This window comes from Cherax quadricarinatus, chromosome 43 (genome assembly GCF_038502225.1).
Source record: "Cherax quadricarinatus isolate ZL_2023a chromosome 43, ASM3850222v1, whole genome shotgun sequence".
Classification (NCBI taxonomy): domain Eukaryota; kingdom Metazoa; phylum Arthropoda; class Malacostraca; order Decapoda; family Parastacidae; genus Cherax; species Cherax quadricarinatus.
Genome location: NC_091334.1, coordinates 21,309,677 through 21,326,774, shown reverse-complemented (window position 1 = coordinate 21,326,774; position 17,098 = coordinate 21,309,677). Strand labels below are relative to the sequence as shown.

The 17,098-nt window shown below is 40.3% G+C and overlaps 1 protein-coding gene across 1 annotated transcript; it reads right to left on the bottom strand.

Annotated features, from left to right (window-relative positions):
• Positions 1–741: 741 nt before the first annotated feature.
• On the bottom strand, positions 742–16,853 carry LOC128694135 (uncharacterized). Its single transcript, XM_070093476.1, has 10 exons — positions 16,794–16,853; positions 15,107–15,289; positions 14,232–14,729; positions 12,428–13,037; positions 9,899–10,002; positions 8,640–8,748; positions 7,189–7,412; positions 6,362–6,529; positions 2,976–3,136; positions 742–1,148 (listed from the first exon to the last, which is right to left on the bottom strand). Exons 1-10 carry the CDS (start codon positions 16,851–16,853, stop codon positions 1,124–1,126), a joined length of 2,142 nt encoding a protein of 713 aa, XP_069949577.1. The 3' UTR covers positions 742–1,123.
• Between the last annotated feature and the right edge of the window lie 245 nt (positions 16,854–17,098).

Sequence of the window (17,098 nt, the reverse complement as noted above, 5' to 3'; positions counted from 1 at the left end):
ATTGTGCTTATGGTGACATATTTCAAATATACATTGTATATTTTGTAAATAATAAAATCTATATTTTTTAGTCTAAAGTATTGTATTTTTACATAAAAAATATACCCATTTTAAAATAATGAATTTTTCTCAAGTTTTAAGTTTTCTCTAAGTTGATGTACAGTGCATTCCTTCCTCTTCATACAATAACATTCACATTAGTGTAAAATTTCAGTCTGCAAACCTTGAACAACTTAAAAATTTATATTAATATAGGCATACTGTATTAGATGTCTGGTAAGTTTCTTTGCTTTAAATGGCAAGGTCATTTTATCATTAGTCTAAATTTCAGCACTGCGACTCCAACATCCTTACTGCTTTCTTTCATGAATAACTTCTAAAGAGCAAAAGAAACAAATATTAACCTGCCTAATACTAATGTTATAAATAGCTGATAAAAGGTACTGGTACATACGAATGAAAACGGCAAATTATTTTCTTCAAACCACGTAGGAAATACAGTATACATAGCTTGTTATCTCAACACTACAGTATGCCAGTCTTGCTATCTCATCAGTTCACTACAGTATACTAAGTTTGCTATATTGTTAATTCTGTAGTATTTCCAGATGTAAGAAAAAATGTAAAAAAAAAAAAAGCTTGACAATCTATAACAATTGTCTTTTTTGCACCAATTGGGAATAATACATATAAAATTTACAAGGGGTAACTACATATGTCAATAGTTGCATGAACTTTTCTTGTTACAATATATCTTCATTTAAAATTTGAAGCCGGTCAGGTGATATGTTCTCAAGTTATAAATATAAGAAAATTCAGGCAACTACAAGGCACCCTTTAGAGAAATCTAATAATACTTAAAAAATTTAAAAAAACTATACAAATGGCTTTTAAACTTTATTCATGTCTGGACATAATCTATTCTTCTTTAAAGGAGATGGTGTAGTATTAGGAAGTGTAATCTAGACAAAGTATTTATGTATAATGAAATTAGAAGTCTGAATGAATGGTGATGATCTTTCAAAGCTATTTGTTATAGCAGTTATCACTTTTAATGAATATAGCAATAATAATACTCATTACATGGTGTTTCCTGGCAACTTCTGAAGGGCTGGGCTCCCCTCTACATGTCCAGCTGAAGCAGGTAACTGAGAACAAATAAACAATACATCTAAGCAAAGTTGCTGCTAACTACTTTATTGCTCTACTAAAATAATAAAAATTATACTCTTGCCCCTAACAAAAAGAGTAACTAGATTTTCCCTTTTGGTGAGGTATAATAGTCTTTTACTCACGTTGTTTTATATATAAAAACTATAAATTATGCATTGTTATGGATCATTTACTTCCACAAAGTGCCAGAGCAACTAGGATATGTAGGGCAGCATGCCACCAACATTGGCACAGTTGTAGATAATTTAGATAAATTGAATCTGAGTGGGGAGCATTAATGATGAGTGTGAGGAGTTTTGAGTTTTACTTGCTGGGGTAAGAAGAGTGGTGGGAAAAATGTGGTGTGTTGTTTAAGGGAAAGGAGGATGAGGGGCAAGAGACTGAGTGTGATGGAAGATAGTGAAGTTATTGTATTTTGTAATCAGTGTAAAATAAAAACTATGAGTAAAGAGGAGTTAACCCTTTCAGGGTCCAAGGCCCAAATCTGGAGTCACGCACCAGTGTCCAAGAATTTTCAAAAAAAAAATTTGTTATTTTTTCTTATGAAATCGTAGAGAATCTTTTTGTGAAGGTAATAAAACAAAAAGTACGAAATTTGGTGGAAAATTGACGAAATTATGCTCTCGCGAATTTTGATGTGTCAGCGATATTTACGAATCGGCGATTTTGCCGACTTTGACTCCCATTTTAGGCCAATTACATTATTCCAGTCAACCAAATTCTTAGCTATTTCACTAGTATTACTTCTATTCTATCGATTGAGCACAAGAAATCGCCAAGTCAACTGTTTCAACTACAAAATAAAGTGATCGGAAATTGTTAATTTGGCCAATTTAACACAAAGTTCAAAATATTCCAATTTCAAAATAGGGTCCAGAATGAACAATGTAGGCATTCCTGGCACTAAACTAACATTTCCTCTGTTCATTAGTTATGTTTTGAGGCTTTACAAATAAATTCCATTTTATTTTTTATTCACATAATGAATTTTTATTCACACCAAAAAATAGAAGATTTACTGTTATGCAATACTGTAATAATTGTATAAATATCATCACCATATTTGTGAATGTATATTAGACCCACCAGCTGATGTGTATTAGACGTGTGAGGTCGTTTGTTTACTCTTGAATATCGGCAAAAATTTAACATTTCTGCTACTTTGAGCTCAGTTTCAAGCCATTTCCAGTGCTAAAACCAATCAAAATCATCTCTATTTCTGTAATATGTCTTCCATTCTATCAAATGAGACCAAGAAATCGCAAATACAACTATAAAAAACATACGAAAAAACACTGCAAAGTTGCTGTTTTAATCGAAAAATCATGATTTCATTTTTTTTCTCTCATTATACACAGTGTGCTGCAGGATCTGTTTTATGTGGTGCACACATACCACATAGATGTATTCTCTCATATCTAGGCCCAAATGTACCACTCACAGTTTATCAGAGTGAGCTGAGCTCATGGCGTAGATCTACGGTTTGGACCCTGAACGTAAAGCCGTAGATCTACGGGACGGACCCTGAAAGGGTTATTAAAAAACTAAAGTGAAGAATTAAGACACATGTGCAACATCTGAGTATCTTTATTTGTAGGTGTTTTGCCATCCAGTGGCTTTATAAATACAGTTCAAGGACATAATGTGAAGCCTATAGAACTGTATGCATTATGCCCTTGTATAGTAACAATAAGGCCACTGGAACATCTACAAATAAAGATACCCAGATGTTGCACTTACTAATTCTTCTTTTTTTGGGTATTGTAAACCATTCATATAAAAAAAAATATATAAAGACTCACCGGATGGCAGAGGCCCAGTAGATAATATTGAAGATGAAGAAGAGAATTGGTATGATGATTCTGCTAAAGTTCAACACTGCCATGTCATACTGTCCAGCCACCCTTGGGAAGCTGGGGCCCATGAAGGCCTCTTTCGTCCTCCGCCCTGTCTTGTCCAGCACCTATACACAAGCAGGACATGCAAACACTACTTTAGAATCTGTAATTTTCCAAAGAGGCCTTACATGAACTTGGATTAAGGTCACCCAGCTCATGTTAGAAGGGTTTCATATATGTAGTATAGTTGGGCCATGATTTTTTTCAGGGCCTAGTATAAGCTGCATTAAGATTATACTGTACTGAGTTAAATTACAGAGGTTATGATCATTTCAGAAATGGAGTTGACTAAGTCATTACTCTTGGTAAGAATAGTGCCAAATCAAACTACGTATGATGTAACCTAGTCAAGAGAACAACGACATTATTTCAAGGGATGCCCTTCAAGGGAGATAGCCTTAATGCTGTGCTGTTGAAGAGAGGTGCCTTGATGCTCATGAAGAGCTCATGATCCAAGGAACTGGAGCTATTCTCATCCTTATATCAAGCAATATTACATACCTTCAAGTTCTCAGTAGCTATATGACCCTTACAGGTTATGTGCTTATCCATGAATATACAGCCTCTCCTCACTGAATGATGGAGTTCCGTTCCTAAGACCACATTGGTAAACGAATTCGTCACTATAATGGTAGTGAGTTTGTGTCAACTATCTTCGATATTGTTTTAATGTCACCTTTGCACCATTTATAACATTTTTAGTATAATTTTAAATGTTTATACAGTAGTGTGCAGTATACTGTAATAAACAGAATAGAGAAAATCAGCTCTAATATACATTATTTAAGTATGCATGGTGGTAGGAGAGCGTTGTAAGTCCAAGTTGTCGGTAAACGAGTACGTCGCTAAGTGAAGACAGGCTGTAATTCTTTAAGCTGGTGAACCCCTCAAGGCAGGTTCTTTGATGGCAGTCTACCTAGAGGGTGTTCCAGGGGTCAATGCCCCCATGGCCTGGTCTACTTCCAGACCTCCCAGTGGAATCAGGGCTTGATCAACCAGGCTGTTAGTGCTGGCTGCAAGCAATCCAATGTACAAATAATAGTCTGGCTGGTCAGGTACTAGGGGTCTATTGGTAGTCTCCCTTATGTATGGTGGGTGGCTGCTGAAAGTCTTGGGCCCCTAACACTTAGTATGTTTTCTCTCAATGTACTCACAGCTCTCCTGCTTGTTTTCATTGGGGGGATGTTGCACCATCTGCTGAGTCTTTTGCTTTCATTGGGATTGATTTCTGTGTGCAGATTTGGGACTAGTTCCTCTAGGATTTTCTGGGTGTAAATTATGATGTATCTTTTTCTCCTGTGTTCTAAGAAGTACAGGTCAAGGGACTTCAAACGTTCCTAGTAATTAATGTGCTTGACTGAACTTATTCGTGAAATGAAGATTCTCTGTACATTCTCTAGATCTGCAATTTTGCCTGCCTTGAAAAATTTATTGTTACATTAAAAACTAAGCACTAAACCCACAATGCCTTGAAAAGAGCTGTTAGTATACAACTCTACTCCAGTCTAGAGAGAACAGCAATCACTGGCTTGGTATCACTTGCTGAAGGTTCTCATTATGCATCCTATCATTTTACTCGCAGTTGTGATAATGCCACTGTTGTGGTCCTTAAAGATGAGAAAGTCTGACATTACAACTCTTAAGTCCTTCACATTAATTTTTCGCTCTACTGTTGATTAGGATTTGTTTTATACTCCAGTCTAGCTTTTATTTTCTCGTTTTCCAAAATGAAATAACTGAAAATTGTCCGTGCTGAACTTCACATTGTTTTCTGTGGCCCACTGGAAGACTTGATTTATGTCAACTTGGAGATTTACAGTGTCCTCAGTGAATGACATGCAAACTCTAGTATTGTCTGCACAGGAAGACAGTGCTATAGTTTACATCTGTATGTGAAAAATGAGTTGAGGAACAGGATGTGCCTTGTGGAACAGAGTTTTTCACTGTGGCAGCCTCTGGCTTAACTGTTTATTATTACTTTTTGTTAACAAGTTAAAAGATATATCTGCCCTTGTTTCAAGTTATTCCTTTAGCACACAGTCACTCAGAAGTTCATTATCTCATAGCAACAACTGAACCAGCTGTCACTATAGCTGCTCAGAGGCAGTAGTGCCATAAGGGATGGGGGGCACCCAGGGTGAGATCATTTAGGGGGTGACACCATACAGCCTCTAAAGGTGACACTAATGCCCAAAACAATGCTGCACTAACATAAGAGAAGAATCCTTCATTTCTATATAACCTGTTATACGATTACAGAGTACAAATAGGCCTATATAGGGAAAAATCATTAATTTTGATGATGTGATAGATGATTTTGCAGGATTGAAGGCAAGGAAATGTAAGATCAGATTCACTGAGATGTTACCTGTACCCAAGGTCAAATCAGAAGTGTAGGATCTGTTGCCTGTACTCAAAGTGGTATTTGAATTTATGTTTCTTCAATACAGTATTACTACGATTATTTATTTTATCATTAATAAAGTTGAGAAGTATTCTCCTGCTCAGTTTATGGCCCTTAAATGCTCTCATTGGTAAACATTGGTTGTTGGTCATGCAGTAGTAACGTAACTGGTGTTTACTCCCCTCCATCCCCCCTGCCCTTGGATTTCATGGGGGTCACGCCAAATATGTCGCCCCGGGTGACACTAACCCTAGCGATGCCTCTGCTCAGAGGTTCATCTCATAGCAACAATTGAACGAACACACACACACATATATGATTAATCTCAACCTTTCAATGCTGATAACTTGACAATGCAACTTCTGAACGATTTCAAACCTGACGTGCTCGTGTATTTTAGGATATTGGTTTCTTTAATCTTTCTGGATAGTTTGGATCAGATAGGGGCTGTATATGTCCTAATTTACTATTTTCATTGCAGAAATTTGGATTTTAGTTTTGCATGATGACTTGTGAATGCCTTTTCTGATTCCCTTCTAATCTTCAACGCTAATATTTAACTGTCATGAAAACTTTTACTGCACTCTGCACTGTTCTGTTGCATACATTGAGGCACAAGGAGACTGGAATTATGCAACATAGGAATGCCATTTACAAGGTAGCAAGTCTGTGAGAAGACTGCATGCAATAACTGATATGAGGAGGATCAGAGAATACTTTATCATACCTGGAGGGTATTTCATGGGTCAACATCCCTTATACATATTGCTCTGCTCTTTAAGCGGGAGAGCTACATGACCTCTATGGGTCTAGCACTCCCTGTGATCAAAATTAAAATCTTTTCAGAACAGTTCGTACCCACAGAGAAAGATAGCATTACACTAACCTGTATCTTAGTTGATTTCTTATTAGAGAGGCAGGAGAACCAGTTCTTGTCTGCAGCAAAGTCCACCAGTGTCTGAAGCATTACCACAAAAAAGATGATAACGATGGAGAAGAAAAGCCACACATCGACCAGCTTGAAGTAAGATGTCTTGGGCAGCGAGTTGGATGTCTGTTAGCGATACATAACAACTCTCATTATAATCATTGTTGAAGATGTATCACCCTTATGGGTTTACTGTTTACTTTTCAATATAATGATAATGATTGTACACATTGCATGTTATAGATTACTTGTTAATTTTTGCACGCCTCGCGAGAAGCCTGCCAAGAGAAAACATTCCGAAATGTCTTAGTCCACTCGGCCATTAAGCCATCAATGTTCATTATTATTATTATAATCAAGGGGGAAGCGCTAAACCCGTAGGATTATACAGCGCCTGGGGGGCAATGTGGAAGGGCATTCAGGCTTAATTCAGGGAACTGGAGCATAGATCCAATTCCCTAAATCAAGAGCCCCTCACCAACATCAAGGAACCTTCCCTGAGGGGTATAAATGTTCAGACATCAGGTGCACATGAAGATATTCCTTGTTCACACATGAAGGTTTTCCTGCCATACTCTATCACACAGGATGAATTTCCTACACAAAGAATGAAGTTATAAAATCCATCTTGAGCCGGATGACTTCAGTACAATGAAAGACAAACATCCCACTATTACGAGAGAATGCAGATATCATGGGAATTTCAGCTTGTGCCTAAGTAAACAGTTTCAGCCCAGCTTACCATGAGATCATGGAAGACAACAGGAGAGTAAGGAACATCTCACCTGTGTGAATAATGAGGCCAGGACAAGGAGGGCAGTGAGAGCGACGGTAATGCGAGAGTTGAAATCCTCGGGGTTGAAGAAGAAAGAAGCGTAGGCAATGACTATAAGCAGTGTAGTAGGGATGTAGAGGGTGAGCAGGTAGAAACCATAGCGGCGATAGAACCTCACCTTGATGCCCACACTGGAGAACTCACCATCCTGCTTCACCAGCATACTCACTTCACCTGATGATATTAATAACCTTTATTACTACAAGTACATGACGCAACTTATACAGACCTAGCTGACATCAATGACATACTGTATAATAGCCCCTGGGTATGCAGAGCATTTCGGACAATTTAAGTTAATTTTGTCCCCAGAATGCGATCCACACCAGTTGACTAACACCCAGGTACCTACTTGCTGCTATGTAAACAGGGACAGCAGGTCTCTTAAGGAAACAAGCTGTTGTTTTCATCTGTACCGGAGATCAAACCATGGACACTCAGTGTGTGAGCTGAGTGCACTACCAACTGAGCTATGGGACACCGTTATCCTTTGAGTTAAGACACGTTCTGGAACGAGCTTTAATTGGGCCAATGTTTCGCTTTGTGTTGAACTTTGTCAAGTCGTAATTTGATAGAGCTTTTGCGTAAGTTATCGTTTATTTCTGTAGGAATCCTCAAGGATACGACCCACAACAGTCCTTTGTTGGGGATCGAACCCAGGGCCACTTGATTATCGGCTGAGTACTTAACTTACGTACTTTAATAAATGGAGTTAAAAAGTGGATGTACCCTCATGTACTCCCATGTATCCTCATGCACTCCCATGTACTATCATGTGCTCTTATGTACTCCCATGATTTCATAGATGTATGGCTCTTAAGTTTTACCACTTCTCCATGTACTGTACATAATAATATACAGTACATAGGGGAAGAGTATATAAACTGGTGCAACCCTCGGTGTATTTACACAGAAGAGTGTATGTTTCTCACTGAATACACTGAGGGGTGTATGTCTCACTATGTATACATCGAGGGGTGTATATTGCTGTATATACACCCAGGGGTGTATGTTTCAGAGTATATACACTAAGATGCATGTCTAACTATACAGAGGTGTTTCTCACTGTATATACAAAGTAGTGTAGCAGTGTATACACTCCGAGATGTGTTTACCTGGAGTTTACCTGGAGAGAGTTCCGGGGGTCAACGCCCCCGCGGCCCGGTCTGTGACCAGGCCTCCTGGTGGATCAGAGCCTGATCAACCAGGCTGTTGCTGCTGGCTGCACGCAAACCAACGTACGAGCCACAGCCCGGCTGATCCGGAACTGACTTTAGGTGCTTGTGTACATACACTCCGAGTATATAACAGACATAACAACATTTATAATGCCAGACCACATGGGTTTAGATCTTTCTGTAAGAACAACACCAACGTAGTGAATGTAAGAAAATCTCTTACCTATCGTATACTCGATAAGATTCTTGGGTCCACTGTAGTTGGCAGCGAAGGGCACCAGGACCATGTAGGTGGACGCTGCTGACACCAACGTGAAGTATAACGAGCATACCTGTGGGCAACACCTGTGTTTGTTACCTGTGGGCAATACCTGTGTTTGATGCCTGTGGGCAACACCTGTGTTTGATGAACACCTGGGCAACACCTGTGCCAACACATTATAGACACCTGTGGCAACACCTGCACTGGACACATGTAGCACCACTTGTGTGAAACATCTGTAGCAATCCGTTAAACTCGTATAGTATCTGCTGTAATATCTGTTAAACACCTGTGGAAACATGTGTTAAGCATGTAATAACACTGGTATTCTAGAGCCCTGAGAAAAAGACTCTCTGGGGGTATTAACCCCTGGAGGCTTGCTATCCTGGGGCCTTCCCAAGAAGGGTAAAGGTCTCTTGATCCAGGGAATGAGAGCAATTTATTTCTCAATGTAGGAAGCAATAAAGAACTGGTCAGGAGTATTTATCATATACATATACAATATTTTTTTACTTATACTAGGAGTTATGGATGCTTTATTACAGTTGGTTAAGAGTAAAGTACAGGAGAGCCCCGCTTTACAGCACTGCTTTACAGTGTTTCGCTAATACAGCGGTTTTCAGTTGTACCCATTCTTCATTTATTCAAACTTCCTACAATAAACATATTCACCACTCACTATACGGGCGAAAATATTTTAAGGAGTGTAATGTGTGTACTGTATATCATTTTTTTAGGCCTAGCTCTATTGCTCACTTAATATATGATATTGTAAACATGTTATCAGGCTTTGTTATGCATTTAAAAGTGAAAAAAGTTATGATTCACTTTACAGCGATTTTTGCCCTACAACAGTAGCCTGGAACCCAACCTGCTGTATGAATGGGGCCCTCCTGTGAGTCACTAAGTGTAGGAGACATTATTACTTGTGACTGATTTGTGTCTCACCTTTCATCATTTCATCATTGTGACGATGCTGGTGAAGGCCTCTTCATCCACGGAGTGGGAGTTAACCTCCCCATCCTTGGACTAAACCTCATTACCTCCCATTCCCCAAGTGCTGTATGGACTCCAGTGGTTTTAGCTCGTCCCACCCATGATAAATGGTGATCGTGGAAGGACATGCTAAGTCACGTGGATATACGTAATATGTAAGCACCATGATAGTAGTGGTGATGGTAGTTGTAGTAGTAGTACTAATGGTGATGGTAGTTACTTACCTGAGCATCAAAGGGGAACATCAGAAGGTTAAAGTCACAACTGTGTGTAACGGTGTACAGCTGCCCCATCTCCATGCTGTTCTCTCGTCCAGAGAAGATGTTCACTGTAACATAACAATGTTCTATCATCACCTGCTTCTTTACTAATTATACCAAGACTATTAAAGTGGGAAAAATCACATGTTAATTTTAACAGAGTGAGTTGTATAGTCAAATGTTTACACGTGATTAAGAGTGGGTTTTATATCGTGAGGTCAAGTGGTCACATGCAGTGGGGGACCTACATTTTTGGGGCCCCTGAAGATTGGACTGTTATGGGGGCCCCTTTGCAACCCCTTCTCATACAGTATACCCAAAATTTTTAAGCAATGTGGACTAAAGTGGCTTCTGGGGCCCCTCTTGGATTAGGGACCCTAAAAAAGGAGACTGTGTTCCAATTTCGTTCCCCTCCTTTATTTTTCGCCCTATTTCTTTTATTTTTAGTGTACGTCTAGAAGTGCATATGTAATTGAATATGACAAAGTTTCAATATGATTGGCCAACAAACAACGGAGAAAAAAAAATATTTACTGATTTTGACATGGCAGCATGGCATGACAAATTGGCACTACGAGTGACACTTCCGACAATTCTAACTGTTTGAATACGTCTAAAACGAATATTTAATGGATACAATTCATCTAATATACCTTATTATTATGGTGAAAAAAAAATACATTTGGTGCGCTTTTTTGACATTCACCAAAATATCTGCCTTTTACCCCCACAAAATAAAAAATATTTGAGATATTCCAAAAAGTTCACTTTAATATATTCAAACACACTTTGTTTTATATTGTTTGTGAAAATCATTTCAATCCAATCATTAATAATGGTCCAGTGACAAGCAATAGACCAAAATCCTAGTTTCGAGATATTTGGGTAAAGTGCGGACTAGCAAATTACGTCAGGAAATTTAAAAAAAAAATCACGAAAATCGCGCTACTTTGGGTTTATGCGATGTAAGTGATTTCTTATTGTTTCCCGTGTTAATAATACCGTTTTCTCTAGTGCTACCAAAGGTAACATAGAAAACCCTTTTCTTATAGGGAAGGTCTAATGTAATCATTTCATCAAAGTCAGCCACCACCTCCGGGTATAATATACAAATATTATTTTGGCTGGTTTTCTTATGCGTTTATCCAAGTTATATCATGCATACTATCACTATTGAATAAATGATATAAGCAGAAAAAGGATATTAGTAATAATAGCGTCAGTATAAGACATCTTGTGAGAGTTGATCAGACTGTTATCACGGCAACTGGATGCTGCATCATCATGCAAGCTCCTCCCACCTCTGGTGTAAGCTCCTCCCACATTGTAATGATATTAAGTGGTAAATTTAGACAGAAAATTAAAAAAAATACACACACACACACACACACACACACACACACATATATATATATATATATATATATATATATGCCTGGGACTACACCTGTGCTGCCACATTGGCAGACACCTACTTGCCATACTCTGTAGTGGAAGGGGGTGGAGCTGCCAGCCACAGGGAGACCCAGAAGATCCGAAAATATGAAGACCTTCCCCCTTGCTATAACTTCATTCCAATAGGGTCGGAGACCCTTGGAGCATGGGGCAAGTGTGCTCTAAAGTTCCTCAAAGAGCTGGGTGAAAAGCTCATCATAGAAACCAAGGACCACAGGGCGACCAGCTTCCTCTTTCAGAGACTCAGTGTTGCGATCCAGAGAGGAAATGCCTGCAGCATTCTGGGCACGCGGCCCACCGCAGGGGAGCTGGACGAAGTATTCGAGATGTAGCTCTGAGTTACCTATGTTGTTTTACTTTGTATCATATTTTTGTGAATGTTTCGTCAATGTATTTTGTCTTTAAATAAAATATATATACATAATATAGGGGGTGGTAGGAGAAAATTCTGAAACAGCTTCAGGGAGAATCTTGAGTTTTCCCTGAAGCAAGTTTATTCTTTTCTCTGAGGATGAGGGTCCCCATGACAGTTCTAGAGGTATATATATATATATATATATATATATATATATATATATATATATATATATATATATATATATATATATATATATATATATATATATATATATATATATAAAACTCACCTCGTACTTACGCATATATTTACGTGGCGGGTCGTCACCTGACATGCTTCAAGCAGCTATAATTTGCTTTAGAAACATTGTACTACGATGGGGTTTCCACCAAAATGTTCCCAGATACTTACACTGTTTTTCTGTAAACAAAATCCAAAATCATATTTTTCGCATAATTATGATGACCGCGTCAGAAACTGGAGCACAGTCCCCTAAAGCTTAGGTTTCATTAGTATCACAGATCCGCCCTTGGTCATATGTGCATTATGACAGAGTTTTGAAGTAGCTCATGCCTGTGTTGGAGGAATAAATTCATGGTTGGTAGTGACTTATGTGGTGACCGAACTGACTCATGCCTGTGGTGAGGGGATAGACTCATGCACAAGGTCTCGGCACTGACTTTCATGAGTAAACTCCGGGGGAGCAGGCTTGGACGGAGCTTGACGAATGCACTCGACGTGAGCTCCCTGATCCAAGTTGGTGAAGACGTTGCCCTGGGCGTTGCTGAAGAAGACTCTGGGTGTCCAGAGGTTGGCGATGGACTCGCTGGTGAGAAGGTTGAGGGTAGAGTCGTTGTGCAGGTTCTTGTAGGTCAAACGCACGTCCTGCCATCGTAGTTTCAGGTTCAAGTTGGTGATGAAGGTCAAGTCTTGCGTGGCGATGGAGGGGAAGGAGGTGAGGTCGATCATAAAGAAAATGTCGAGGGGTTTGCCTTCTACGATGGATGGCGGGGGGATGGTTTTCCTGTAGCTATCAGGAGCCTCGACCACTGAGCACTGTGCCTCGTCGCTCTGGTCGGGGCAGTCAATGCGCAGGTCGCAGCGTTGGAAAAGCTTGATGCAGGAACCGTCAGCACAGGTAAACTCTCCAGTCTCACACACTGACAGTGTCAAGTTGACCTCTTCACCAGGCTTCATCCCGCATAACTTGCCAGCCAGTACCCAGGTGTTGGTACCCAGCGGGTACTTACCATCATCTGAAGGTTTCCAACTTGCAGCTGCACCTGCCTCCTGCAACACCATCACTCACTATATTAACAACTTGCAGAATGCCACAACATTGTGGTTGCAACATTACACAACACCGTGACTGCAACAATACACAACACCGTGACTGCAACAATACACAACACCGTGACTACAACAATACACAACACGGTGACTGCAACAATACACAGAGGATCCTCTTAATACAACACTTCGCCCAAGGCTGGGCTTCATCGAGTACACAGGAATGTGAAGTTGGTCTTGACCCGATGAGTGTCAATTGTGACATGCTCGTGTCAGAAACCAGACACAGGCATGGTAGAATTGGCTTTCAAATACATAATAGATCTGATGAATCGACAAAGGAGTATTTATGCCTCCGAGAAGGAAGTACGTAGACGTCAACTCTGGAAGGACAACGAACAGTTTGCGAACAGAATAAAACCTCAAGAGAACCTCCTAATCTCCAGAGGGATGAGGAGGGGTTGTTGAGGCGGTTTGGTCATTTAGAGAGGTGGAGCAAAATAGGATGACTTGGAGGGTGTGTATAAATCTGTAGTGGAGAGGAGGGGGAAAAGGGGTCGTCCTAGACAAGGAAGGAGGGAGGGAGTAAAAGAGGTTTTGTGTGTAAAGGGCTCGGACATACTGCAGGCTTGTGTGAGTGTGTTAGATAGGAGTGAGTGGGAACAAATGGTTTTTGGGACTTGATGAGCTGTTGGAGTGTGAGCAAGGTAATATTTCGTGAAGGAATTCAGGGAAACAGGTTAGCCGAACTTGAGTCCTGGAGGTGAGAAGTACAGTACCTGCACTTTAAAGAAAGGGTTTGGGATATTTACTGTTTAGAGGGGCATCTAAACTAACGTATCTGTGCACCTCAGGCAAGACAGTGATAGTGTAAATGATGGTGAAAGTGTTTCTTATTCGGGTCACCCTGCCTTGACGGGAGACGGCCAGCGTGTTAAAAACTAATAAACAACAATAATAATAATTTAACAACAATAATAATCATAATTAACAACAGTAATAATAACCATAATAATCATAACATGAAAAATAATTAACAATATTAATCATAACATGAAAAATAATTAACAATATTAATCATAATAATCATAACATGAAAAATAATTAACAATATTAATCATAATTAACAACAACAATAATAATAATTAATAATAATAATAAATTAGCAACAACAGAAGTTGTGTCTTAGCTAACCTTAAGAGACTTAATGACCCATGTGGAGTTGTTGGGGTCCCAGAAGATATCCGAGTGAAGATAGCCATCCAAGGCGAGTTTACCGCCGCGCTTCTCCACCAGGGCATACTGACGATTGAAGGGCGAGGTTGGGCACACCGCCGGGCCCCTCAGGTAGAGAACAGGAGAACTAATGAACTCACAGGGCACGCAGAACTCGTAGGTGTCCAGGCAAGCGATGTCAGACCACTGGTCCATGAAGGGCACGGTCTGCAGGACCAGGCAGTTCTCCACGACTCCACCGTTGGGTCCCGACCCCCTCCAGGGCCCAATCCAGGGCACTGTCTGGCCCGAATCCCAGTACTGCCACTGGCCCTCGTGCCATTGGTCGGTGGCACCCAGCCACAAGTAATTAGAGCCTTGCCCTCCGGTACAGTACTCGGCGTCCTGCTGGGTGACGTTGTAGAGCCAAATGTTCTCAGCAGTTGACTGAGGCACTGCTATTCTACCTCCCACCACCTACAATATATACACACACACATCTGGCTCACTCGTCTTTAAAACAAGTGTCTTGCACACACATTTGGCTGTTAAACAAGTGCCTTAAACACACCTGGTTCATACAACTGAAAGACAAGTGCCATTTGAATTCTTGGTATTTCACTCAGAATGTATTCTATTCTTAATAAAGGTTATTTAGCTCTTTAAAATAATAATAATAATAATTAATAATAATAATAATAATAATAATAATAATAATAATAATAATAATAATAATAATAATTAAACAATTTCCAGTGCTCTAACGATTAAGTCTATACTCTCATTCTGACTACCTTAGGCCTAATATTTACTTACAGTATAGCTGTACACTATGACGGACAACAGGAGTGTACCTTGCAGAGGTGAAGACCAGCCTTGAGTGAGAACCTGTTAGGGAAGATGAGGATGCGTCGTGTCTTGCGTTCACACACCTGCTGCGTCTCCCTCACCGTCCACGCCACCTCCCCAGAGATGTTCCAGGTCTCCTTGGACCAACTGAGGGCGTCTCCTTCTTCCTCTGTCTCACAGCGAGCCAGCTGCTCATAAACACCCGGAGAGGAATACACAGAATGAGAAACAGCTTTTGTAGCAATGTTAAACGCTTATAACGACATTTCGGTCCGACTTGGACCACTGACTACTAACCCGTGTAATTACTGAATGGTACAAGTCAGACCGAAACGTCGTCATAAGCTTCTTTCCCCCAGGTGCTGGTTATTTGTGTATTGTTCCAGTCACGGTATTGTCACTTTTTGTTCTTTACAGAATTAAGCCTGAATGCCTTCCACATCCCTCCCAGGCGCTGTATAATCCTCCGGGTTTAGCGCTTCCCCTTGATTATAATAATAATAATAATGTTCTTTACAGATAAATAATGATGGTTGTACCAGCTGTTGTTAGTACAATCCCAGCTATGGTGCTCATGTAAGAATAATGTCCATAGCCTGTGTTATAGCACTCATTGATTATTCTGCACCCATGTTCATGATGACTAAAAAAAATTCCCTCCCGACGTTAGAGCTAAAGCAAAACTAAGCCCTCAGAATCATCATTGGCTGTCTTGAACTACCGAGGTTTTTAATATGAGGAAGGAGTTGGTGTTCCTGGTATCACTAATAGCATACTAGAGATTAATACTGTACTCGGTATTAAAATATATAGAAATTAACTCTGGTTCATTTCCAAATATTTTAACACTATGTACAGTGTTAGTCTCAGTTAACACAAACCTTGGTAAATGTCTAGAAATATATGAAAGTATGTAAATACAGTATTTATTTTGCAATACAATCGCAAACAGGCCATTGATACCTTCTGCCTTACCTCAGAGATTTTCCCCTCCTATCTGCTGCTGTCTTGCAACATTGCATAGCTCTTGACAACGCACAAGAGTGCAAAAGATCTAGAACTAAACATTTTCAAATCACTTGTTCTCTCTAGGCTAGAATACTGCTGTACATTAACATCTCCATTCAAAGCAGGTGAAATCGCAGATCTAGAGAGTGTACAGAGAACCTTTACTGCACGTATAAGTTCTGTCAAGCACCTTAACTACTGGGAACGCTTGGAAGCACTTGACTTATACACGTTGGAACGCAGGAGGGAGAGATGTATCATAATCTACACTTGGAAAATCCTGGAAGGAATGGTCCCAAATCTGCACACAGAAATCACTCCCTACGAAAGTAAAAGACTGGGCAGGCGATGCAAAATGCCCCCAATTAATAGTGGCGCCACTGGTACACTAAGAGAAAACACCATAAGTGTCCGGGGCCCAAAACTGTTCAACAGCCTCCCATCAAGCATTAGGGGAATTACCAATAAACCCCTGGCTGCCTTCAAGAGAGCTGGACAGATGCCTAAAGTCAGTGCCGGATCAGCCGGGCTGTGGCTCGTACGTTGGACTGCGTGCGGCCAGCAGTAACAGCCTGGTTGATCAGGCCCTGGTCCACCGGGAGGCCTGGTCATGGACCGGGCCGCGGGGGCGTTGATCCCCGCAATAACCTCCAGGTATGTAACTTGTTCTGCACAGTATTTAACCTGCACGAACTGTATTTCTGTGAACAACCAAAGTCTTTCACACCTCTCTGGAACGTTCATTTTACTGTTACATATCTTCAAATCCTTCCCCCAAAACCTGAGTCTGATGCCTTGATTATTGCTAATTCTATGTCAACACTGAAGACACTTTCATCCGTGGACTGCTTGCAGAGGCAAAGGCAATGTTCGCGGCTTTCACTGAGACCCACATAAAGGATCACTTGGACAACGAAATATGGATCCCAGGTTACAACCTATACAGATGTCACAGAGTGAACAGGCAAAAGGGGGGGGGTTGGCCTGTA